The sequence below is a fragment of the Phascolarctos cinereus genome, unplaced genomic scaffold, assembly GCF_003287225.1.
Source record: "Phascolarctos cinereus isolate Bilbo 61053 unplaced genomic scaffold, phaCin_HiC Scaffold_726;HRSCAF=1367, whole genome shotgun sequence".
Taxonomy (NCBI): Eukaryota; Metazoa; Chordata; class Mammalia; order Diprotodontia; family Phascolarctidae; genus Phascolarctos; species Phascolarctos cinereus.
In genome coordinates this window covers 70,254,688-70,279,620 of record NW_027556098.1, presented here as the reverse complement: position 1 = coordinate 70,279,620, position 24,933 = coordinate 70,254,688, and the positions used below count along the sequence as shown (strand labels likewise).

The window sequence follows — 24,933 nt, the reverse complement described above, 5'->3', positions numbered from 1 at the left end:
AGACACAGACACACACACACACACACACACACACAACACACACACAGAGTAGGTCCCAGACAAATAACCTCCTTTCAGAGAACATAAGTGAGTCCAAGATAGGAGCTTTTTCAGGAATGCAGCCCTTCTCTGCTGGGGAAGAATCCATAGATATCTAAGCCAGGGTATACAAGAGAGCTACTAAAAGACTGACAGAGACTAATCAATTATTTGATGGAAAGTATCAAGGTGTCCACATATCTGTGGGTCTAAAGGAAAGAAACTCTGGAGTCAGGGATGTTAAAAATCTTTTGAGTTATCTGATGACTCTGGCCTATTAGAGGAATGGTGCTTTCAGCGTTTGACAATACCATTTAACACAAAGGGGAATCACCATCTCAATTCTTGGAATGAGTGGAAAGACACCAAATGAGACTGGTTAAAAAAACAAAAAAAGTAGAAATGATTTGGATCACTGAAATAGACAAAGATCTATAGCACTAACTGAAGCTGGAGGACATCTCTATTACTGATATATAATGTAATGACCTTGATCCTGTGACAAATTAGTAAAAGATGAGAAATATTTTAGTAGTTGTCCATGGCCCAATAAGATACCACCTCTCATAAATTTACAACCTTAACTATTTCATTAACATCTTATTGAGTATAGTCATGGAAAATAATCAGGGGTACTGTCCTGCAGGTACAGAGCTGACCAAAGAGATTGATTAAAAGTATGGACTAGTGGACAAATTGAAAGATTATGGGATAAAGGAGTGGAGGTCACTCCAGCCTGACACATGACCATCATAAAGAGAAAACTAGAAAGGCAGAGAAGATAATCATATGTAGGTCACATGTTCCTTTCTTTTCCATCTTGACTCAAGACTATATAGAGAGGTTATTATAGCTATAAGTATATATGCTACACTGTTGTTCTGGACAGTGGAGCACAAAAGATCAATGTGATTCTGCCATCTTATGATCACTTAAGGAAAATAACTTTACATGCTCTAGAAGGATTTGGTCTGGGAGGACTAGGTGAAAAAAACTACCCATACTTGGGATACGTTGGGTAACCTTAAAATTCCTTAAGGAAGTCACTGGTATCAACAGAGCAATGGTTTCTGGCTTGGGTGTGTACAGAACTATCAACAGAATGACAGTTATACTTTTTCCCAGCTCCAAGCTACTCAAAGTATTAGCAAAATACTACAAACAACAAGCTATGATTAAATATTTCCATGAGTTGGCCAACCCTGTGTGGCTTATGCAGGGGTCTACAAGCAGAGGGTCAAGTAGTAACAATCAATGGCACTGACATTCTTCAACATTTGTGGATCTGATTCTGATAACTCGCTAGTACTGTAAGAATTAGAAGATGTGTTTGGCAGAAGGTCAGCAAAAAGTCAGGGCTATTCTTCTTGTATTCAAGAATATAGGACGTACCAGAGGGGCACCCCCACAGGATCGAGTTTACGGACTCCTGATAATTCAGGGAATGATCTAGTAAAATTCCTTTTTCTAACATGGATAAAGTCAGAAATCATATTAAGAACCTGCTAATCAATGGCATCATAACAGGATTAATTCAATGGATCACTTGTATCATCTAAAGGGGTTTCATCAAATAATGGAAAGATATAGATGCATCTAGACAACTAGATTTTGAACGCATACGCACATATACACACACACACACACACACACACACACACACAAAGTGAACTAGACCACCATTCAAGGTGCCTTGGACTATTTGTCAGGCAGTCAGTATCGGGCCTATGTGGTGGCTCTTTTCAGAGTCTCATAGGAGAGGAAGACAAGAAAAAGACTGTTTTCATTGACTGAAATGGATTTTTACTAGTTAGAGCATAAGTCCCAAGGCACCTACTGCTTTCTGAAAACTGACAAAAAAAGGGGTTGCAGATATAAACTACCTACAAGTTTGGAGTAACCTAGTGAAATCACCATCTTTGGGAAGACTCTGGAAGGACAAGAGGAAAGATTGATGAAAATGTTGACTAGGTTAGAGAAAATGTACTAAACCTTTCAAAAGACAAATATCAGTTTGTCAAAGCCTCTGTCAAATATATGTTACATAGTATCTCAATAACGCATTAGCACAGACACAGAGAAGACAGAAGCACTCTGATGTCACCATATTCAAAGAACCTTCACAAGGCCTCAGCACTTTTCTAGGTCTTAGTCGATTATAATAGTAAATCTGTTACAGATTCCGCTGCTTTGACTAAAGTACTAAAAGATTTCACTCAAGCACATATTAAAAGAAAGACAAGAAATACCAAAATGTCTTAAAATTCAGAGTCTTTAAGAGATCATTGAATTGACAGATATGAACAAGCTTCCAAAGATTTAGTCAACTGTCTCATATATGTACTACTATTGCATATATGTACTACTATACTCATACACTATACTCATACATGTACTACTGTACTTATGCAGACCCAAGAAAGGTTTTTGTCTTGAATATGGAGGCAAATTCATAGAGCTTGGGATCAGTCCTGTATTAAGAGTGATGGTCACCATAAACTAGTTGAATTTAGCCAATAGAAGCTAGAATTTGCTATCCAATACATAAGCTAAAGTTTTTAGCTTTGAAGTAGACTGTCATTGAGAAGTTCAATAATGATGTATATTGATGAAAATCTCATGAATGTGGACAGGAAATAATCCACTGACATATTCTTACCTGAAGCAAATTAAGTGCTACTTACCAACAGTAGGTTGCAGCACTAGCAACTAAAATTCAGTATATACTACTACAGCCAGGGAAGACTAATACCCTATCCCAAAGGCTATGAAACAACCAAGCTCTGCTGATACACTAAGGAAGCAGGACAGCTATATGTGAAACCCAAGTTGCTAAGTTACAAGAAATGGCAGTACATTTGGGAGTTAGTTCAGCAGAGAAGAGAGCATTCCAATAGAATATATGAACTTTGTTTCATTGAATTGGCCTTATTTGTTTCAGTTGTCTGCAGATGACTGTGAAGAAGATAGGCATTAAAGCACTTTGATAGTGGATAGATGTTAAGTAAAGACTGTGATAGAAACAATTAAAGTTTCAGCCCTTTGAAAGGAACTAATTATCAGAATAATTACTTACTATTAAGACAAGGGATCTTACTACTAAGACAAATTGGAGCTGTGCAGTGGAGTACTGGACTGGACTATCAGTGGTCCCTCCTTGAATTTCGGTAAGTAGTTAGTGCTACCTAGCTAGTCCATAGCTCCCTGTGGCCATCATAATTGTAACTGATAGTTTTGGACATGTGGGTCAAGAGAGGACCTAAAACTACCCAGGAATAAATTTAACTGTCCCAAGATGACTATAGATTTCACCAATAAGAGTGAGATGTGTTTGTTGTATGAAATGGTTGGAATTATGCTTTCGGAAAATTATTTTGGTGGCTGAATGCAGGATAGACTGCAGTGCGGACAGATTTGTCCAGGCAGAACAACAAGTAGGCTATTGCAATAAATATTATTGATGACTGACTACTGTATAATACATATGTGTTTATACATATATACAAATATATACATATATCTACACATACATACATATATAAAAAAACCACAGTAAAAGAGCATCTTCCACAATTGCTGAAATGTTACAAGAGTAGTATTTTGCAGTGTAAGAATTTATTGCCAGGATCCATTCAGACCAAGGTAGTCACTTTGAAAGCTCGTTGCTCAAGGAGGTGTTAGTCTTGGCTTGCATCAAGAAGTCAACAACTATACCTTACCCTTCTGAAGGGAACCTACAATTTGAGTTTATGAGCACATTGATGAACACAGTAGCAGCAGACCTCAGAACAAGAATTTCAGAGGACTTAACATTTGGCTTTCACCGTACATATATACACAACTCCACTGTGAGAAATGCCACAGGCTTTTTACCCTCCCTCTGACTCAGATATACTTGCCTACTGATTTCTGTTATGACATGCCTGGGGACAGAGAGAGACTGACGATACTCTAAACCATGGTACCTCTAAGCTGAGGGAAAAGTGGAAGAAGCTTATCACTTAGCTATAACCTGCCAGAAAGAATACTAACAGAAAACAATGACTACATGATGCCAGACTTGTATTGGTCAAGCCCTTTGACAAACTGAGAGGGCTTTGCTGAATAAGCTTGGTCTCCATGGGATACAAAAATGAACAGTCAATCATAAAGCTCTTGCACAACTAGGTGTGAGAGGCTGGTCAGTTCACCTATGTACAAATCAGGGGTAGGGAGGACTGAGATGAAGCATAAAGATATTTCACCTCAACTTCACAGGTAAATTATCTGCACTCCCTGATAAACAGGTATACTGATGGACACTTACTTTACAAGGGCTTAGTAACATGCACTATAAATGAAGATTATGTACCATAACTCTCAAACCAATTTAAATAATGAGAGGAGACTAAACCCTTAAATAAAAGCCTAGAAGTTTTGCTATGGAGTCCCCTATGGCATTGCTGCACCCTTCAGGGTATACTAATGGTGCTAGGCAACATGCTTTGGGTTAGAAAAGTAGGTCTACAGTTCTAATGAGGACTAAAACTAGATTGTGTCTTCATCATCTTCTTCAGGTATAGGGCCAGATAATTCAAGTCACAGAAGAGCTGTACCTATCTGATCAGTCACTAGACTAATTTACAGTGTCATCATGGAATATGAGGAAATGGTTATACACATAGATAGTTGGCAAAGCTAATGTTTACATGAACAATGTGTACATTGCATATATTTACATATGTATATTGATTCAGAAAAAGTAATTGATCATAGCAGCTTCTGACTTGTGTATTCTCTTACAGTAAATGGAAAGCCAGGGTAGTGACAAGTAGGGTATGTGGTAAATTGAAAAATTGTTAGGATCTTGCTCAGGTTTGGTGTTGCAGAGAAAAAGGAAAGAGAACATTTTGGGTTTTATATTTTGTTAACTTCTGAAAGCACAGTAAATACAAAGTTCAAATCTGATTACTCTTTTCCTCTAGGCTAAAATGTGAGAGAGCAAGAGCTGCAGGGTGAGCAGCCTTGTAACATTTCTACTGTTCTACTCTCTCTACACACAGAGATTTCACCTTCTCCTGCCTCTAGCTTGCTGGGTAGAGATGAAACAGATTCTAAAAATAAGCCATAACTGGTGAGAGGAGAAAGAGAATGACTGGCAAAGACTGAAGTCACCCATATTCCAAAGTAGATCTCAATTATTTCCAACTAACTGGCTATTGACCTGTCTAAAGCTTATTCTGACCTTCGACATCAACCTCTCCAATACATAGTCAATTCAATTTGTTTCAACAAATTTTTCAAAACTCTTGTTTATTGTTCAGTCACATGCAGCTTTTTCTGACTCTCTATGGGGTTTTCTTGACAAAGATACAAGGAATGGTTTGCCATTTCCTTCTCCAGTGGATTAAGGTAAATAGAGGTTAAATTACTTGCCCCTGGTCACACAGCTAGTAAGTGTCTGAGACTGGATTTGAATTCAGGTCTTCTGGACACGAGGCCCAGCACTCTATTCACTAAGCCACTAAGCTGCCTCCAAATAAAACTTACTATATACAAAGCATCACATTAGGCACTGGCCATACAAAGATAAACTAACACTGTATGGATCCATGTACACACTTTAACTTGTCAATGGTTGTAATTAACAATAAGTATCTGTTTTATGGGGAGCCAAATTAGAATTAGAGTTGCTGGCATAGAAGAAATTGATGGGGATCAAACTCATCACCTTGTTTGATAAGCCAGGTATTCTCAACCACCTACTGAGATGGCCGGAGACATATGAATTCCTGTTCCTAAATGACAACCAGTAACTGAATAACAAATATTCCAGAAGTTCTACTCTATTTCTCAAACAATGAGGTGAGTTTAAACTAGACAAGTCAGTTTCTTATACAACAGGACCATCCATATACTTGTTTTTAATAGATACAAATTCTGGAACAGAAGGAGTTTGCCTTTATCCAGGCTATAGCTACAAGAAATTTTTACCATGAATCCACTGCCAAAATTGTTATTTTTTTGTCACATCAGAGAAATATCTATGCAGATATTATTAGCCACAGGGTCTGTGGATAAGCAGGTCTCTACCCATCTGTTCTTTGATGTCTGATAAAATGTTCAAGGACATTCATAATTTTTCATCAAATGACTAAGAAAAATGAGGTTTCTTCTCATGGTTTATTGTACTTTTAAAGTTTCAGAAAATTTTAGAGTTAACCATATTGATGTGATACCTGATGGAGGCAATTTCTTCTTTCTCTTTGTTCATGGGTTCAAATATTGGCACTTTCCCTGTATGGTTATTTCTATACATATATCAGTTTTCAGCTTTTAGCAAGAGTGCCATAATTATTAAGTACTCTTCAACAGAGACCAAAATGAAGCAAAATGTCCAGTAAGTTTTAATCAAGGGATCATTTATTTATGATTCAAGAGGCTGTGAAAGTTGATGGCATTAACTTCTTAAGTATATTAAATCTTGAAGAACATCTAGAGTGAACTGATTAATTATCATTCTTATTTTTACCATTAATTTTAAGGTTATAAAGGTCTGTGGTTAATTTCCCAGAACTAAAAGTATAATATTGGAAGAGAGTTAATAATTTCCAAAGGAAAGAGAATTCAACTCCTACGGTATAAACCCATTAAAAAATAAATCTGTGTAGACTAATCAATTTTAAAGATTCAATGTTCAAGTAAAATGTAAATTCCTTATAGAGCAGGAACAATTTCTGCTTCTTATTTTTGTGTAACCAGTGTCTAGGAGGATGCTTTGGACATCAAAGGAACTTAACTAGGCTTATTGAGTTGAACTCGTCTCACTAGTTCAGAAAAATTGGAGGTAAGGTCTATCTCAAGCAGGAAAGGCCAAATTGCAGAATATTTTCTGTTTTTTTTTAATGCAATCTTATTACTTTCCAGTGTATAGAGTAACAGAAATTGTTAACAGAATGCCTCCTGCTAGGCCTACTTCAATGAATTAGATAAGGTCAATTTGAAATTAATAGAATTCATTTGCATGTGAATAATTAATATGCTAAAGTCTTTGAAAACAGCTCATTATTTCAGAAGATTTAAGCATGCCTCTTGCCAACTTGTTTATGTTATTAATTTACTTTGTAAACCCTTGCTTAAGCAGTGAAGGCATAGATAAACTCCGGCCCAAGCCTGCAATGCTAGAAGACATGTCACCATTTCTTTAAGACACAGGTATTGCTCAGTAAGTACAATTTCAGTCAATAAAGCTTTTGAATTCAAGAAGCATTTAACTAAAACACGGACCCTGTCTCACCACCTCCAAGTATAAAACTTTATATTAAAGTGTTTTCCTTATGGGAAACCTTTGAGAAGGATAGGACAAATGTCCTTAACCACCATTTGGCATCTCAGAGACATTAAGACAACGGTCCAGGGTCACAGTCTAGAAGGCTTTAGAATCTTATAACTTAAAGTCTAGCTCTCTGACTATCAAACCATGTAACACAACATACTGTTTTTTTTTTAAATAGAAAACAAAGGGCAATAAAGATACAACAGCAATAATAAGCACTTTACACCTATTATTGGCAGCTAGGTGGCTCAGTAGATATAGCACTAGATATGGAGTCGGTAAGACCTGTATTCATATCTGGGCTCAGATAGTTACTGCCTGTGTGACCCTGGGCAAGATACTCACTATCTCTCCATCTCAGTTTCCTCACCTGTAAAATGGGGATAATAATAATTTCCATCTTCCAGGGTGGTTATGAGGATCACATGAGGTAATTATAAAGCATTCAGCAAATATTAAAGCACTACATAAAGGCTTACTACTACTATACCATCTGTGATGATTACAATTACAACTACTACTATTATGATGACTACTACTACTACTACTACTAGATGAAAGGTTCTATGACCATCAAAAAACAGATCCATAGAAATAGTAGATTCCTCATTATATTTTAATCTAACAACTAGAACTTTTATAAGCATGGCATAATCCCTATTTGCTTTTATTTAGTGATTATTTTTTGGTTTCCTCTTGATTCTTTTATACTGAAGTTCTACTTCCAGGAGCTCATTTTATTTACTTTATATCCATTCAGTCTCTCATTAAAACTGGCACTTTCCTAAAATCTAAATAACCTTTCATACCTCTCTGCCATTTTTTCCTACCTGAAAGTCAGTATGGTTCATTGAACTGGTTCTTCCAATAAAAACTTATCCAGAAAGAAATCAGAAGAAATATGGAAGTTTTGCACAAAGTATGTTTTCTGAATCTCTTTTACATCAAACATAGTTCAATTTATATATTAATTTTTAGTGTTTGTATTCAGCCCTACTAGATTGTAATTTTTAAAACGTGACATATACACACACATAAAACTTACAAATTATTTCACATAAATGTCATTGGGTCCTCATAATAGCTTATGGTATAGGTAATGGGAATATGTTTTAATCCTTATTCTAGATGAGGAAACTGTGGTTCAGTGACTTACCCAAGGTAACATGACTAATAATAGACTATGCTGGACTCCAGATCTAGGTCTTCTGACTCAAAATCCTGGCTTCTGGGCTGTGTGTCAGCATAACTGGTATATCTAGTGCTTAGTCTTGCCTTAATCACTGAATAGCGTTGCCTCAGTCAAACTGAGACCTGGTAAAGACCTTAGATTGAAAAGGCCAAGGTCCCCCGCTACACCCAAGGACATCCCCAGTTGTCCCCATCCATATCTGACCACTGGGCTCAGATGGCTCCAGAGAAGAAACTGAGTCTGGTTACCTTCCACAGCCCTCCCTTACCTCAATCCAATTCACTTGCATGTCATGGCATCACCTCCTTGATGTCATGGTCCTCTTCAAGAACAAAGGACAAATAGCAGTAAGCAGCAGCAGCAACTTGTATATAGTGTTTATTTTGCTGAATTTGTTTAAACAAATTGAATTGAGTGTGCATTACATAAGAGATTATAACAGGTCAGAGACTAGACAGATAAGCTGTTAATTGGAAATCAATGAGATCTACCATTGATTTGTTATACAACTGTCTATCTTTCCTATTTAATTCCTTTCCTGGGCTTTCAATTTCAATCTCTCCATTTACTAAGTTTCTCTTGGTGACTATCAGCTATTCTGGAACTCATTTCTATTATGCCAAAATGATGATAGACAGTTCTACCAGGTAATTGAGGCAACCTCAAATTCTCTACTTTGAATTGTCCAACTAACTGGCTCAAGTTTCCATTTCCTTGGTTTCTATAGACCAGCCTCAGAAAATGGCCAGTAGCACTTAATATATTCTGGGAATCTTCCTTTCAAGTTTTCAACATATTGTTATTAAAAATGAGATACACATAAGATTTTAAAGGGTTAACTCCATGTGATTTAGGCTGATGTATTTTTTCTTCAATTGTACATTTTCTTTTGTGTATGTAGATTTCATAAGGAATATTAACTGCTTTCAAGAGCTTTACTGAAAGTATAGTGGCAATTTTATTGAAGATCTGAATTCAATATCTTATTTGCCACTTGCAGAATAAATAACTTCTATTTCATTCTAACTTCTGTTTAGTTGTGAGAGGCGTGCATCATTGATTAACGATAGCTTCATGATTACAATTCTCTTATAGTTGCTAGTTTAACGCATCATTTATGAAATATTTGTTTTTATTGGGAATTAGCTTACTTTTGGATTTCTGAGGCAAAGCAGAAGTCTATCAGTGGACCTGACATTGAGTTTATTATATTATTCTCATTTCACAAATTTCCATTGACATAAGTCATAACAACAACTTCTGACAGCCTATAAAAAAAAGTACAAATGACTTTGGTTTGTCTGAACTTATAAGTATTTTTTTCTACTTTGCAGGACCCTAAAAAATGAACTTCAAAGGCTGTTTAAAACTCTTTATGGAGCAAAATCTTAAAATGGGAGAAATTTTTCTAATGAACTATTGCAGCATCACTTAGGTGTAATTAACTTTTGATTTTCAGGATATAGCCCCAAACACAGTCAGCACATACTGGTTCTCTGAAAACTGGTAGGAATAAGACATTAAAGTCAACTTGCGGCGAACAAATCGCTGCCCTATTAACATTGTGAAGACAGGCAAATTTCAGCTCAGACCCATATTAGCTCTGTGGCCTTGGATAAGTGGTTTAAACTTATGAGACTCAGTTTCTGCAGTTCTAAAAGAGGAGTATGAATATTTGTACTGCTTACCACACAGGGTTATTTTGAAGATCAAATAAGATACTCTTATTTGAGTATTATTCTTATAAAATGTGTTTAAATCACAAAGGACTATTTAAATTCCAACTCATGTTATTGAGAAGTTAACAGGTTTTGATATTTGGGGACCACCAGTGAAAAGACCTAATCTGAAAGGAAGACAATGCACCATAATCTGGTAGCATAAATTACTTCAGAGCCATTCTTGACTCTTTATTCTCCCTGTTGCCCCATCTAGCCAATCAGTCATCAGGTTTTGTTGATTCTACTTTAACTCTCAAGTTTGTCACCTTCTTTACAACAACATGGCTACCCCCTTGAACAAGCCTCCATGAAATCTCACCTGGGCAACTGCAGTGGCCTCCTAATCCAATTGGTCTCTCCATCTCAAATCTTTCCCCTCTCCAATCTGCCTTTCAAATAGCTGTCAGAATGATTATATACTTACGTGTGTGTGTATGTGTGTATACATATTTGTATATAAAAATACATCTCCTTCACACAAGACTCCTTCTCGATCTTTTTTCATGCTGTCCCCCATGTCTACAACGCATTCTTTTATGCCCCTGCCTCAAAGCATCTATAAGTTCCTTCAGAACTCAGCTAATGGGTTCATTTCTATAGTAGATCTTTTCTGATTTTCCACATCTATTGGTACATCCCTGTCACACACAAACATTACTTTGTATTTGTTTTGCATATATTTATCTGTGTTTATGTTATCTTCATTGATAGAGAGTCAGCTCCTTGAGGGCAAGGCCTGTTTCATTTTTGTCTTTATAACTCCAGTGCCTAGAAGAGTACCTGGCACATATATAACTACAGGTACTTAATAAATGGGCAGGCAGGTGGCATGGTGGCTTGAAGCCAGGCTTGAAGCCAGGAAGGAAATGGCAAACCACTCCAGTACCTTTGCCAGGAAAACCCCAAATGGGGTCATGAAGAGTTGGACATGACTGAAAAACAACTGAACAATAACAATTTAATGAATGGGAGTTGTTTGATTGATTTTAAAAAATAATAAAAAAAAACCATTTAGTTTGCAATAATTATGAAAAACCATCTACCAAACTTTTAAAACCTTATTATGGTATTTACTTCAGTCTTCTTGCTTCTTAATGTTTTAGTTTGAACAAGTTTAGGCAGAGCTTAAAATTGATATCATCCAAGTTCAAGCCTGTTAGGAGTATAAATACATTTGTTATTAAAGTAAGGAAATATTTCTGTGCAAGACAGAATGATTTTTGTCTAATTTCTTGGCCTTCAAAAGAAGTGTGTTAATAAGAAAAAATACGTTGGTTTTTTATGAAGTTACCTATAATCAGAAAAAAAATTTCTTCCAGAATTTATAAACCAGGGATTTGAAATGGAAATATCTTTAGATCATGCTAATGCCATTTAACCTTTATTTTTTTAAGGTCATTGTATCTATTTTGTGCAAGGGTATCAGTATAAAGATACAGCATGGCTTAATGGATAGAGAGCTGTGGTTGGCACCAGAAGACCTAGATTCAAGTCTAGCTTCTGAACCCACAGCACGTGACTCAACCTCTCAGTGCCCTATTGGACTCTAAAACTATACGTTTCACAACACATGCTAATGTGTATTAGTAGAGGAAGTTTCTTTGGGAATTTTTTACACCGATGAAATCACATGTCTAGAACAAAAAGAGAGAAAGAAATTATGCAGTCTAATGTATTGCATTAATCAATATGAATGGCATAGGCCAGTACGTTGGTTTCAGGACCCTGTTACCCTCTTTAAAAATTATTAAAGGCTCCAAAGACCTTTTGTTTATGTGGGTTATATCTATTGATATTTACTATATTGGAAGCTTAATCTGATCAATTTTTAAAATATTTATTTATTCATATAACAGTAACAATCCTACTGCATATTAGTATTAAAATGTTTTACTAAAACTAACTTTATTTTTTGAAACAAAAGGTGAGAATGGCATTGTTTTATATAGTTTTGCAAATCTCTTTAATGTCTATATTAATAAAGACAGCTGGATTCTCATATCTGCTTCTGCATTCAGTCTGTTCTGTGATATGTAATTTTGATAGGTATATGTGAAAAAAATCTGGTCTCATAAAGATACGTATTTGGGAGAAAGTGGCTTATTTTAATAAGCAAATAATACTTTTATCTTGTTAAGAAAATAGTTTTGACCTTGTAGACCTTCTGAAAGGGTTTCCAGGCAGAAAACAACCTGAGAATTGCTGGTGTAGGCAATAAGTGGTGGAAAAATAGGATAGAGCACATTTCTGAAACTCATTCTTAATTTCTCTGAACCCAGGGCCTCCCTCTGTGGGTTATTCCAGGTTTCAGAATATTAAAAAACACCTTTTATGTAAATGATAAGTAAGAGGCAAATGGAAAGAGAGCTGATTTCCCATTAAGTACATATAATGATAATCTCATCTGACACATAAAGGCCAAACTATCCCATATGAACCAAGAAACATTAACATTAACAACAGGAAATTTAACACAAAACCCATCTATAACATTATCTAAGGCTTCTAATAGCAGTGCTTACAGTTGTCTTTCTTAACTTTAAATACATTCCAAGGAAAAGTTTAATGATGATTAAATTCAGTAATAACCTTTTAGGGTTGTTTCCTCTCCTTTTAAATATTTGTATCTACTCCCTCTTCTAAAATTTAAAGCAAGATCATTATTAGTGCAGTAATGAAACTGACGGTAAGCAAGCTATCATTTACATGATACCTTAACAGTTAGCAAAGACCACATCCTTGCAAACTTCCTAAGAACAAGAAATGCACTCATATTAAAACATCATCTTTTTTTTCTTACCATCATCATTTCAGCTATGAAAAACTGGCAGAAAAAAAAATTGGCAAAAGAAAAACTAATTTTTTTCCTTAAAAATGACTGAATTTATTATTCTTTTAAAAAATGTGATCCTACTTTTTGAAATGGGAATAGCCTGAAGACACATTTTAAAAAGTATGTATATAAAATAATTTTAACAAACCTGTTAGTAAAAGAACACATAACTCACCTAGTTAGTGGTAACTACAAGTTTAAAATATACAAAGGAAATGAATAGACAATTCTTGAGTCCTATTGATTGGTTATTTACCAAAGGATTCATGCTATTATGTTCAGGCCTTACTAGGTTTTCTTTCATTTAATCTTCTCAACTCTCAATAGATTAAGTTGACTATTGGCAATTTGTAAGGGTCCATATTTATTGTTATCCTACCTCTTTTTTCTCTCTGCCAGCTGTCTGCAGACCTCCTGCCACCGAACATTCAGGTAATCCAGTTTATCCTCTAAAATACTTGCATCTCCTTTTGAAGACTGTTCGATTATCTCTTCTCCAGTTACGGTTAATTCCTTGACAACAGTTTGCTGCTGACTGATGCCATCCTGGAGCTCCTGGAACACACCAAAACAACCAGAACAAAACAGATGTGAAATGCTGCTTTTTCATGGGGTCAAGGTTGGGGTGGGTTGAGGGACATGGAATAAAGTCTTTGGTAATATAACCAAAAAATTAAATTATAAATCAAAAATAAAAGCCCCAAGGGAAAGTGTATGTATGTGTGTGTGTGTGTGTGTGTGTGTGTACCCACATATATTTACATATATAACATATACATATGATATATTTAATATATCACATATTTTATGTGTATATACATATTATATATGTCACACTATATGCTACTGCAAGTAAAACTCTCCTAAAAAAAGTTTTACTTGCAATTCCATATAGTAACATTCAAACAGCAAATGTGTATACACACACACATTTACTAGGAACTAAAATAATTAGGGTAGGAAACAAAAAAAGTCTTTATTTTTATGTTTCATATTACTAATTGATTAGAAATTCAACAACTTTACTCACTTTTCAAGTTCACAGTATTTTATAGCCTACTCACAGTTATAAGAATAAGAAAATAAATTTTCACTTGAGAGATTTCCCGACTAATTGATCTGATGAGGAAACTGAAGGAAACAGAGATTAAATGAATTGTCTAGGGTCACACAACTATCAAATGTCAGATTAAATTTGAACTCAGGTCCTCCTGATTCTAGGTCCAGAGCTCTATCCATTGTGCCACTTAGCTAGCTCTCTTTCAAGAAGGAAGCACTTTCTTCAACAACATTGCTTCTAAGAGGAGATAATCACTGACATAGTCATCCTGAACATAAAGGGACACAAAGGCCCATGCCACACCTGGCTGCCAGAAAACCTGAGATTCTTGTTGTTGTTGATCTTTTGTTGCTATTGTTGTTCTGATTAACTTGAACATATCTAAGATGATGAAAGATAAAATGAAATAACTCTTCTACAATCCTATGAAATTTTCTTTAGCATCAGGGAGAGTACAGAGTATCCCAAAATCTTAGTGCAGTTTCAAGCTTTAATACCTTACTAGCTTTATAATAAGTCTGAAGAATTATTGTTTTATGTTTTAAGTTTGTTAATGGATATTTATGAGCTTTTTCTGTTTCAAGTATAGCTCCTGGGGTAGAGGAAATCATTATCCTATACATGATATTTACTTTAGACATTGAGAAGTTTTCCTAGAAGAGATTCTGTTTATCCCTTCAGAAATACTTAAATTTGGCTGTAGATATTCCCCCCCAGAGTTCTATTCCAGCATAGGGCATAATGAGCCAGAGAAAGTAGGAGAAAAGTCTGACTCCCTTCTCTGAGGGTCACACTGCCCCAAGGATGAAGCTGGGAGTGTTAAGGGTTCCTGTGGGGCACATACTTATTTTTATATATGCTGTAACTCCCTGGATAGCTTGCACTCTCACTGAAGGTAGGCATTATGTCATTTTTTTCCTCTTTTTTTCTCTTCCAGAATCTTGCATAGCACTCTACATAAGAGATATTTCATGAGTGTTTGCTGAATTGAATAAATTGCATAAATCATTTTTAAAAGAATATCATCTTATAGGCTCTCTGCGTGATTTTTTAAAATTAAACAATACAATTCTGATATAATTGTTTTATGGTGGCAGTCATTTATGAAATCCTATTCATATTTAAGTATTAATGTTTGATCTCTTGTTTTTTTAAATAGGAGTACTTCTGAACTCAGCTAATCTGTGCAAAACCTACGAGTAAGGAATCAGAAAGTAGAATTAACTTAGAAAAATGGACTATTAGTATCATTGATGTTGAAAACAAGAAAATTTCCTTTGATAATGAAATTCAAATGTACTTATGTATATATACACATATGTACATACATATAATTATGTGTGTTACATACATAAAGTACATAGTTATGAAAGTATTACAATATTATAATCAATCAAAAAGTATTTATTAAGCCTTTACCATTTACCAAGATCAGTGCTGAATGCTAGAGACTGGAAGCATATAAAAAAAAAAAAACAGTTCCTTTCAAATGAGTGGGGGAGTCAATTTGAAAATAAATAAATATCTACAAGATAGATACCGAGTAGATGGAAAATAACCTCATACATCAAGCGTTGGCATCTGATGATGGGGTAGGGCTGAAAGAGGAAAGACCACCTGAAGAGGGTAATATTTGATCTCATTCTTAAAAGAATAGAGGGATTCTAAGAGATATAGTTGAAGAGAGATATTATTCTAGTCAGGATGGTCAGTACACAGGCACAGAGACCAGAGATGGACAGTTGTGTGTGAGGCATGGTAAGTTAGTAGGTATGGCTGGACCATAAAGTTCATGGACAAGGGTGATATATAAGAACACTGAAAAAGTAGGAAGGGCTCAGGTTGTGAAGAATTTTACCAACAAAATCCTAATCAACAAATACACTAGCTTCCATGGCACTGTCATTTTACTTTTTATTATCAATATATTGTTCACTGTAATGTTTTCTATGCATAGTTCTCACAACAAAAACAGGTGACCTAAGTATTACTGTCCTCAATTTTTTCCAGCCAATTTTCCTTGATCATACAGGCAGCATGTGCTAGTGTGGAATTCAAACCCAAGTGTCCTAATTCCAAGCTCAGTGACCTTTCTATTATGAACCTGTCTTTCACCATCTAACTATAGGATCAACTAGGGGTTATTTCTATTTCTAAGATGAATTAGAATAAGCAAGAATAATCAATTAGAAAGGAATGATTGCAAACTGAATCATATAAAGTTCCAAATTAGCGCTTTTTTTTTTTTTTGGTGAGAGTAACTCATTAACATATTACATTTGTGTGGGGACATTAGGTAGCAAAGCATAATAAGCCTCTCTATGCAAATCTGCATAATACATGTTTTGGAGGGCATACTAATACACTGTGAGAGGCATAGTGGATTAACTATTAGAGACAGAAAGCATGACAACAAAATAATGGATCAAAACTGAAAGCAAAATCATGTACTTGGTGTTCCAGAGTTATCTCCTGAGACTGAAAGATGATAATGTTTAGAGATGACAAGTTATTTTTTTAAAATATGGTGAGCTTTTGGATTTTATAAAGGGAAATTTACTAAAAACATTAGCAATCTGGTTTATTCAAAATAGTGGGTAATTCAAAACAGCTGCTACTCCCCAACTGACTAAATAATATTAGGTAATCATTTTTTTTTCTTAAAGTTGCTCTTGGGTGCCCTCCTTCAAGTTACAGACATAATTTGCTTTCAGTACCTTGCTTAATTTTTTAATATGCAAGACAGCTATTTATTTTCTCCATCACAGAAATAAATGCTTAAGATATGAAAGACTCTTAAGTGTGCTTTGACAAATACTTAACACATGAAACAGTAGCCCATCTCTGCTACTATATTCTCTGGGAAGTAGGAAAGTCTCCCAGGAGACTTCTGGGACTGGTGAACAGGCATTTCCAACATCTAAGTCTCACAGGGGTGGGGAACCTGTGGCCTCGAGGCCATATGTGGGCCTCTAGGTCCTCGAGTGTGGCCCTTTGACTGAATCCAAACTTCACAGAACAAATTCCCTTAATAAAAGGAGGTTCTGGGGCAGCTGGCTGGCACAGTGGATAGAGTATCCGCCCTGGAGTCAGGAGTGTTTGGCCTCAGACCAAACACTTGACACTTACTAGCTGTGTGACCCTGGGCAAGTCATTTAACCCCAACTGCCTAAAAAAAATTTAATAAAAGGAGGTTCTGCAAGTTCTCCACCCCTGGTCTAAGACAGTACATTGATAAGCTACAATTTTCCTGCTTTCTCATGCTCTTTATCATTTTATTTTGCAAGGGGATGTAATGAAAAAAGCTCTCACCTTGAAACCTGAGGTCCTACGTGTGGTCCTTATTAGCTTTTCTTTGTTCAAAAATCCGATGTCAATTAAATGATTTCATCATTCCTTTGGCTTCAATTTTCATGTCTACACAGGTGATTTCCATGATCACCAGTCTCCACCAGAACATCAGTCCCATGTTTAATGTACCCCTATCACTGGAGATTTTTAAACAGAGACTGGATGACCATTTGTCAAAGATTTGATAGGAAGAATTCCTTTTTAATTATAGTTTGGACTGGATGATCTCTGAAATCCCTTCAGTTAGACTTTGAAGAGAAGCCTTACAGTTACCCATGGTAATGGACAATCCACTTGCAGGGGCAGCTAGGTGGAGCTATAAATAGGAGTGCTGGGCCTTGAGTCAGGAAGAGTTCAAATCTGACCTCAGGCACCTACTAGTTGTGTGACCCTGGGCAAGTCACTTAACCCTGTTTGCCTCACTTTCCTCATCTGTAAAATGAGCTGGAGAAGGAAATGGCAAACCACTCCAGGATCTTTGCCACAAAAATCCCAAATGGGGTCATGAAGAATAGGACACAACTGAAACAACTGAACAAGAATAATCCACCCTCAATTCTACTGTTAAATGAGAGTGCCAGAATTCTTTCTTAATGTTGGTCATTGGCACAGAATGCTTATTAGGAAAATAGCTTGTAATGGTTTGTAGTCAAGTAGGGAGAGAGAAAATTATGTTTGTTTTGAATGATATATAAAGAAAATGATAAGTTAACTCCACTGTTCAGGACACAGAGGATATCAGCAATTGAGGGTCAACGAGAGTGTATTTGTAGTAGTAGGTGCTTAATAACTATTTGGTATCCAGTTAGTTGTCAAGTTGTACTATCTCTTCTATATTTCTGGAAATGGCTTTTCCTTTCCCCTTTCAATGCAATGGTGCCCTCATCTTCTTTTGCCTATATTACAGTCAGGTCTCGATTAGTGTGAATGATGAAACTTGTGGTCACATGTATTTCAATTCAGACTATTTGAAGTTAAATTATGTTTAAAATAGCCATTGGTTCCAAACCAACAGAAATATGCAGTGAGAATTTGAATAATACAACCTCATGGCATTCATCATTTGCAATAAACAGGAACTGGCTGTATTTAATAGACTCTAATTGGCATTCCCCTCTTTATTCTATCCCCTTTTCAATCCATGCTTCACACTACACCAAGCAATCTTCTTAAAGCACAACTCTGATCACATAACTATCTCATGTTACTTTTCTACTCAAAAAAAATTCAGTAGCTAATTGCTAATGAATAAAGTATAAACTCCTGATTTTGCATCTCCCACAATCCTCTTTCCCAACCCCCACCAAGTCTATCTTTTTATCTATGTCTTGAACTACTGCCCTTTACTTATTGTAAGTTCTAACTAAATTGGACTACTTCCTATAATTTGTTCTTCTCCTTCCCATGCCTACCTGATATCAGTTCCTCCATGAAGCCTTCCCTTACATTTTGCCCACCCCCTTCATCCTTCCCAACTAGAAGTGAGTTCTCTTATCATTTCTCCTATCATTCTACCTAGATCTCTCTTTTCCATTTGTCCCACTTCCTGCATCACATTTATTTATGTATATTTCTTTCATTCTCTTAGGTTATAAATTCCTTGAGAGCTCAATCTGTGTCATATCTAACTCTGAATACCCGAAGTCTAGCATGGTTCATGACAAAGGGCGTCCCAAAAGTATCAATGCGATACTTTTGGAAACACTCTGTATTTGGTCAGCACTATTAATAAATGTTTGTTGGCACATACTGATTTGTTATTGTGAGAGATGATCTCTCAGAAGTGAAGCCTCCTCAAAGGGTCAATAGTTCTAGTTAATAGGCCTTGTATTGTTTTCAAAACTCTCCCCCCCACCCCCCACAGACCCTGTTTTTAAGCAGGAAGCAAAAATAATTGCCCTTGCAAAACTTCCAGCCTCTCTGGGCAAACTTGTGTAACTGCCTTTGTTCTCTGTTGCTAGGGTAGAAAGGCGTGAATAGATTGTGCATCCAGAAGCCCAGCCAATGGGATTCAGGGGGTTAGGGAGGAGGAGCTCGAGTTAGGGTATAAATAAGGCTTGCTTTCTGTAACCAATTCATACTCTCCTGGCTGTCCCACAAGGGGATAAGGGGCGGTGCCCTTTCTCATGAGAAAACAATAAACTCCTTTTTGCCTTTCTTAAGAAAAGTCTTTGACTGATTATTACAAGGGGGTCGTAAACACCTCACACATTATACTTCCTGGTTTCAGTTTAGCAAAATTTTGAATTTAAAGATTTTCATTCTTCTCTTCCCTAAGCATTCACAAAGTAGGCTACCTGTTTGCCTTATGTACTTTTCAGCCTAGCAACAGTGTCCAATTTGTCTGGAAGGATTCAATACCAGTGGGTAAAGAAACTACAAAAACATTGCGCTAATAAAAAAAATTGTAAAACTTTCTAAAACTGCAGAAATGGACAGTAGGAAGGAAATTAAATAGAGTTCAGGAAAAAAAGAAACGAGGAGGAGCTGGATAATGCTGGAAACTGTGCTATGATAAATTGCAAGAGTTATGTAGTAGATAAAGGAATTGGTGAATATCCATAAACTGAACGGAGCAGAAATAGGAAAATGAAAGGTTACAGAAAGAGAATGGAAAAAAAGAGATAAGCAGAGAAAATAGAGAAGAGTGGGTGGAAAGAAAATCTAACCTTCACTGAGCTAGCTGGTGAAACAGAGCAAGATGAATTAAGATCTAGAATTCAGGCCTCATTTTGCCATGGATGCACTTTGGAACCTGAAATATTTGGTTTACTTATAGGTCAAATGGAAACAATAGAGCTACCTCCCAGGGAGTGATAAAACTGAGATTGTGCAATCCATGAATATGTAATATATTATTTTCCAGTCCAGTCTTGTTTTCCTCCTTTATAAAAACAAGACCCAACATTCCTGTTGAATCTTTTTGTCACTTACCAGAACTCAAGGAATCTGAAAAATCATCCTTACTACTCTGTGCAAAGATAAATGAAATGAGATTTTCTTAAACCTTTGCAATTAGATATTCAGTGTGCTATTATTAAGATCAGTACTTAAAGAATTTCATATCTGGATATGAGTTCAATAAAATAAGGATGACTAGACCATGAAAGCATAAAAACTACAGTGCATAAGAACTGAATTTTGAATAGCAGATAGCTACATGTTTTCCCAGGTAATTAAATTTTTCATAGACTATGAAGAAATCTGTTACCTTGAATAGTTATCCACAATGGGTGAACTGACTACTTGCTAAACTTCTAATAATTCCTTACATTTGTATAGTGATTTACCATTTACAAAGTGTGTAAATGCATATAATTTAATAAGATTTGATCTTGAACGCAATCCTGTTGAATTGGTTTTAATCCCACTTCACAGGTAATGAAACTCTGGTCAGAGAGGTTAAGGGTTTTGCCTGAAATTACCTGCTACTAAGTGGCAGAGTCTGTTTTTTTCTGATTTCCAGACCAGAAGTATTTCAGCTATACTGTAATACCATTTTAGAAGTGAACATAATCTTTCAGCCTTAAAGTTCACGATCTGTATAAATGTAGTAATAAGTTTTTGTAGAATTCGAGAAATGAAGATAGGCAGATTTGGCAAACTTGGCCTTGTTCCAGTTATGACAGTGAATTGAATGTGATTGCAAAGAAAAGAAAGCAGAGACCAAAAGCAGGGGGAGGGAGTACCTATAAGCATTATAGTTCCTAAAGGAACTAATTAATCAGTATATTTTCTGATTGGCAGTAAGAGAGAACATAAAAATCTGCTATAAGCAATGCAGAAATACAAATACACATTCTCTCTCTCTCTCTCTCTCTCTCTCTCTCTCTCTCTCTCTCTCTCTCTTTCTCTCTGTCTCTGTCTCTTTCTCTGTTTTTCTTAGTGTTTCTACATTTCTTCATATACAGGTGTACCAAAAGTCTTAGTGCATTTTTAAGCTTTAATACATTAAAATAAAAGCATGTTATATATAATATACACACATATATCACTCTGCATGTATACACATACTTATATATGTATAATACATACACATATATATATGCATCATATACAAAAACGCAAAATACAGAAAAATGTATATATGCATCTTTATAGTATGTGTATAGGTACACACACACACACACACACACACACACACACACACACACATATATATTTATATAATAGGCTAAATCCCTACTAGGCAGCTAGGTGGCAGAGTAGATACAGTGCCAGGCTTGGAGTTAGGAAGACTTGAGTTCAAATTTGACCTCAGACACTTATTGGCTGTGCACTCTGTTCAAATAACTTAATGACATTTAGCTCAGTTTCCTCATCTGTAAAATGAACTGGAGAAGGAAATAGCAAATCAAACCACTATTTTTGCCAAGAAAACCCCAAATGGGGACATGAAGATTTGAACACTGAAACAAGTGAAAAACAAAAGAGGAAAAAAGGTGGAAATACCTATCATAGATAGCCCTTTGGGGGGGGGTAGCGAGGTGGCACAGCAGATAGAGCACTGGGTTTGGGATTAGGAAGACTCATCTTCCTGAGTTCATTTACTAGCTATGTGACCCTAGGCAAGTCACTTAGCTGTATTTGCCTCAGTTTCCTCATCTGTAAAATAAGCTGGAGAAGAAATGGCAAACCACTCCAGTATCTTTGCCAAGAAAACCCCAAATGGGGTCGCTAAGGGTTGGATACAACTGAAATAACACAACAACAATAACAAAATACCTACTAATAATAAAACTTTAAAGTGTGTGTGTGTGTGTGTTGGTTAATGGAACTAAAACAGGTTTTGTTTTATTCTGTCTAGAGTTCTTTTTTTTTTTACATTAATGGTACAACATTTGAACTCTATTGGTAAAATTCCCCAGCTGCTCCTGAAGGTGGAGACTATAAAAGAATAATAAAAATACCTACTTGAACTAGAAATATAATATTCCATTTCAAATCAAAACACCCTGTGAATGAACTAAAAGAACATGATATACAGTGGCAGTTAATTTTAATAGGACATTTACTGAATATCAAATCGTAATATAATCTCCTTTGGAAGTATTTATCTTATAAATTAAGCACCATATAAATCCATAATGATCACTGGTATTAAAGTGTTTACCAAATGAATTCATAATAATATAAATATGTTAAATGCAAGAGAACATTTTTCCTCTAAAAACTGAACTTGATCTGAACTTGAGAAAATATGCAGCAATCTACTCTAAACTTGGTTCTTATGCACTGCACTTTGTGGTCTGGTCATGTTGATTTATCAAACTCTTTGTTGGATCTCTTATCTCTTTTTTTTTTTTGGTAGGGACACTCCATCTGGAATGCTGTTTAACCTCTTATATGCTGAAAGTAGTTGCCAAAGACCAGCAGAGGGTTATAGAAAATATTACAGACCACAGAATGAAAGTAGGCCTGAAGATCCTGAAAGGACAGCTGGACAATTTCTTATTTCTTCAGGCTTCAACCCTCTGCTATGTACAGTCATTTTCACTTAAAGTCAGTTAGATGATTTGGTTTTTAAAAATGGCCCTATTTAATAAAGTAGTAATAAAAAAGCCCCATTCAAAACCAAAAAAAAAATGGTTCTGGAGGTACTCTCTTAAGCATGCTGAAATATTTTTGATATGTAGCCTAAGAAAGCAGTATGAGTTGCTGAAGGTTAAATCTATTGTTTTCCATCATTATAATCTGCCCTGCTTGAGCTGGGCCTATCTGACAAAGACTTTAGCAAACAGTGCTACATACCAGTCATCTTTCACATCACTCCCCACCAGGTACCCAGGTATGGCGGCCTGCTTCCTATTCTTACCATGTAACTTTGCATCTCCCCATATTGTGTCCTAGCACTGACTGTCCCTTTATGCATGGAATGCTCTCTCTCTCTGAACTCATCAATTCTCATTCTCTGCCTTCGTTTAAGACTTAGCTTAAATTCTCCTTTCTGCAGGAAGCTTTTTCTGGTGTTCCCTGCTGTAAGTTCTTCTTTTCTGAGATTACCTTCCATCTATACTCTCTCTATATATACCTTGAATATATATAATTATGATGTTATCTCTCTCCAAAGGTGTGAGCTCCTAGAAGCCAGAGTCAATCTTTTTTAACCTTTTTTGATTTTTGTTTTATTTATTTTTTGTGTCTCTAATGCTTAGCACAATCTGGATCCCATAATACATAAATAAAAACTGCTTGTTAACTGTCTTACTGACTAGTCAATCCATTATCTTTTTCTTTCTTTCTTTCTTTTTTTTTTTTTTTGCAATCGGGGTTAAGTGACTTACCCAGGGTCACCTAGCTAGTAAGTGTCTGAGGCTACATTTGAATTCAGGTCCTCCTGACTTCAGGGTCAGTACTCTAACCACTTTACCACCTAATTGCTCAATCAATCCCTTATCTAAATTATTTTGACTATATAAATGTGCCAAAATCCTATTATCATTGAAAACATTTTGTTTACCTCAAAGACTTCTCCATATTGGGTTTCTTTAACCTTGTGATTCTATAATTCTTTTGACTCTAAAAATGTTTCGAGGACTTGCAAAACAATTACTTAAACAGGGCTAAGGAAAAGAAATAATTTTAAGTTACATGGCTCCATGCACAGTGCTAAGTGCTTTACAAATATTATCTCATTTGATTCTCACAACAACCTTAGGTGTGCTAGTATCATCCCACAATTAAGAAAACTGATACAATTAGAGGTTAAGTGACTTGCAGGGTTATAAAACTAAGAAGTGTCTGAGGCCAGATTTAAACTCAAATGTGAACTCCTGACCCCAAGCCCAACACTCTAGTTGCCTCACATCTGTTTTTGTTCAGTCATTTCAGTTGTGTCCTACTCTTTGTGAGCCTATTTGGAGTTTTCTTTGGCAAAGATACTGGAGTGGTTTGCCATTTCCTTCTGCCAGCTCATTATACAGATGAGGAAACTGAGGCGAACAGGGGTAAGTGACTTGCCCAGGTTCACACAGCTAGAAAGTGTTTGAGGAGGCCAAATTTGAACGAAGAAAGAGGACTCTTTCTGACTTCAGGGCTGGCATTCTACCCACTGTACCACCTAAATCATATACAATAAATTCTGGATGACCGTTGGCTAGAAATATTTGAACAATAATATAATAACATAAAAATTATGTGTTTTATGAAACATAACATATTAAAGCCGCAGCCCCTGTCTTTCCTCTTTTATGGGATTTTGAGAAACAGATTTTTTTTCTCCCTCTTTTCCCTTGCTCTCCAACTCCCCAAGACAGCAAGAAATCTGATATAGACTATGAAGTACAATTATATTAAACATATTTCCACAGACCCTGTCTTTTCTCAATTCTTATTCTTGACCTCTTTACAGACTGACTTCTGTCACCTTATCTGCCTGGATATTTTTGTGACGCTATCCCCTTATGGCTTTTCTACCTTTCT

The 24,933-nt window shown here is 35.9% G+C and overlaps 1 protein-coding gene across 1 annotated transcript in view; it reads right to left on the bottom strand.

Moving 5' to 3' along the window:
* The window catches only part of DMD (dystrophin), a 1,828,382-nt gene that overhangs the window by 915,774 nt on the left and 887,675 nt on the right, over window positions 1–24,933 (bottom strand). The window contains 1 exon segment of the mRNA XM_078146592.1: window positions 13,480–13,655. Coding sequence (XP_078002718.1) covers window positions 13,480–13,655 — 176 coding nt within the window.